A 978-nucleotide genomic window follows, 5' to 3' on the forward strand; every position below is an offset into this window, starting at 1 on the left:
CCTGTCAGGCGCTGTCACGTGCCGGCGTGTCCGTGCCCCGGCCCCGGCCCCGGCCCCGGCCCCACGGGCTGCGGGAGGGAAGGTCAAGGCACGACCCGCTCCGAAGCCGGGTGTCCCCGGGGCAGGCAGAGCGGGGCCCTCAGGCAGGAGGCAAGCCCCCACTCCCTCCCGCCCCCCCATGCAAGGGGAAGCCTTTACCTGAGCTGTCGCTTTTCCTCTTGCCGCCTCTCTTCTCCGTCTCCACCGGGGACAGAGCCTGCCTGCCGTAGTCCCCTGGCGCGCAGGCCGCCCCCGTGGGCGTACTGGTGCCCAGGCTGGAGGCGCCGGAGCACAGCCCCGGGGGGCTGGTGCCCAGCTCCGGCGGCCCGCCCGAGTCGGGCTGCAGGCACAGGCTGTGCCTGGCCGCGGCCGGCGGGGAGGACATCTGGGGGATGTGCCAGTTCGTCTGCAGCGCCTGGTGCTGCTGCTGCTGGTGGTGGTGGTGGTGATGGTGGTGGTGGTGGTGGTGGCCGCGATGGTGCTGGCTGGCGAACATGCCCTCCTCGCCGGGGTATCCCGCTATGATGCACGAAGAGGACGAGGTGGAGAGCTCGGGGTAGGACATGTGGTCGGAGCGTCCGTGCAGGGCCAGCGAGGACTGGGAGAAGGGATGCAGGCTCTGCGCCGCGGCGTGCGGGCTGCGCAGGCAGCCGAAGAGGGTGTGATCCATGGCATGCGGGGCGCGGGGCGCCGGTAATCCAGGGCCAGGGCCAGGGCCAGGTCTCGGGGCCGCGCGGCTGTCGCGGAGCGGGAGCGGCGGGGAAGGTGGTCCCGCGCCGCGGCTTTGAGGGGGAACACGCCGCTTTCCGGGAGGTTATAAATACAGGCGCGTGTAACGTGAGCCGGGGGCTGGCTCAGCCGCGCCGCGCTGACCGCGTGCAAACTCCCTCCGAAACTCCGGCGCGTCCCGCAGCCCCGCGCCCGCGGGACCCGGCCCGG

General features: G+C 73.1%; 1 protein-coding gene across 1 annotated transcript in view; it reads right to left on the minus strand.

Annotated features, from left to right (window-relative positions):
* The window catches only part of MEOX2 (mesenchyme homeobox 2), an 83,277-nt gene extending 82,314 nt beyond the window's left edge, over positions 1-963 (minus strand). Inside the window, exon 1 of the mRNA XM_019508508.1 lies at positions 199-963. Within this exon, the coding sequence (XP_019364053.1) occupies positions 199-709 (511 nt within the window). The 5' untranslated portion in view covers positions 710-963. The remainder of the gene's footprint in view (positions 1-198) is intronic.
* Between the last annotated feature and the right edge of the window lie 15 nt (positions 964-978).

This window comes from Gavialis gangeticus, unplaced genomic scaffold (assembly GCF_001723915.1).
Source record: "Gavialis gangeticus isolate Ggan-Ray unplaced genomic scaffold, GavGan_comp1, whole genome shotgun sequence".
Classification (NCBI taxonomy): Eukaryota; Metazoa; Chordata; order Crocodylia; family Gavialidae; genus Gavialis; species Gavialis gangeticus.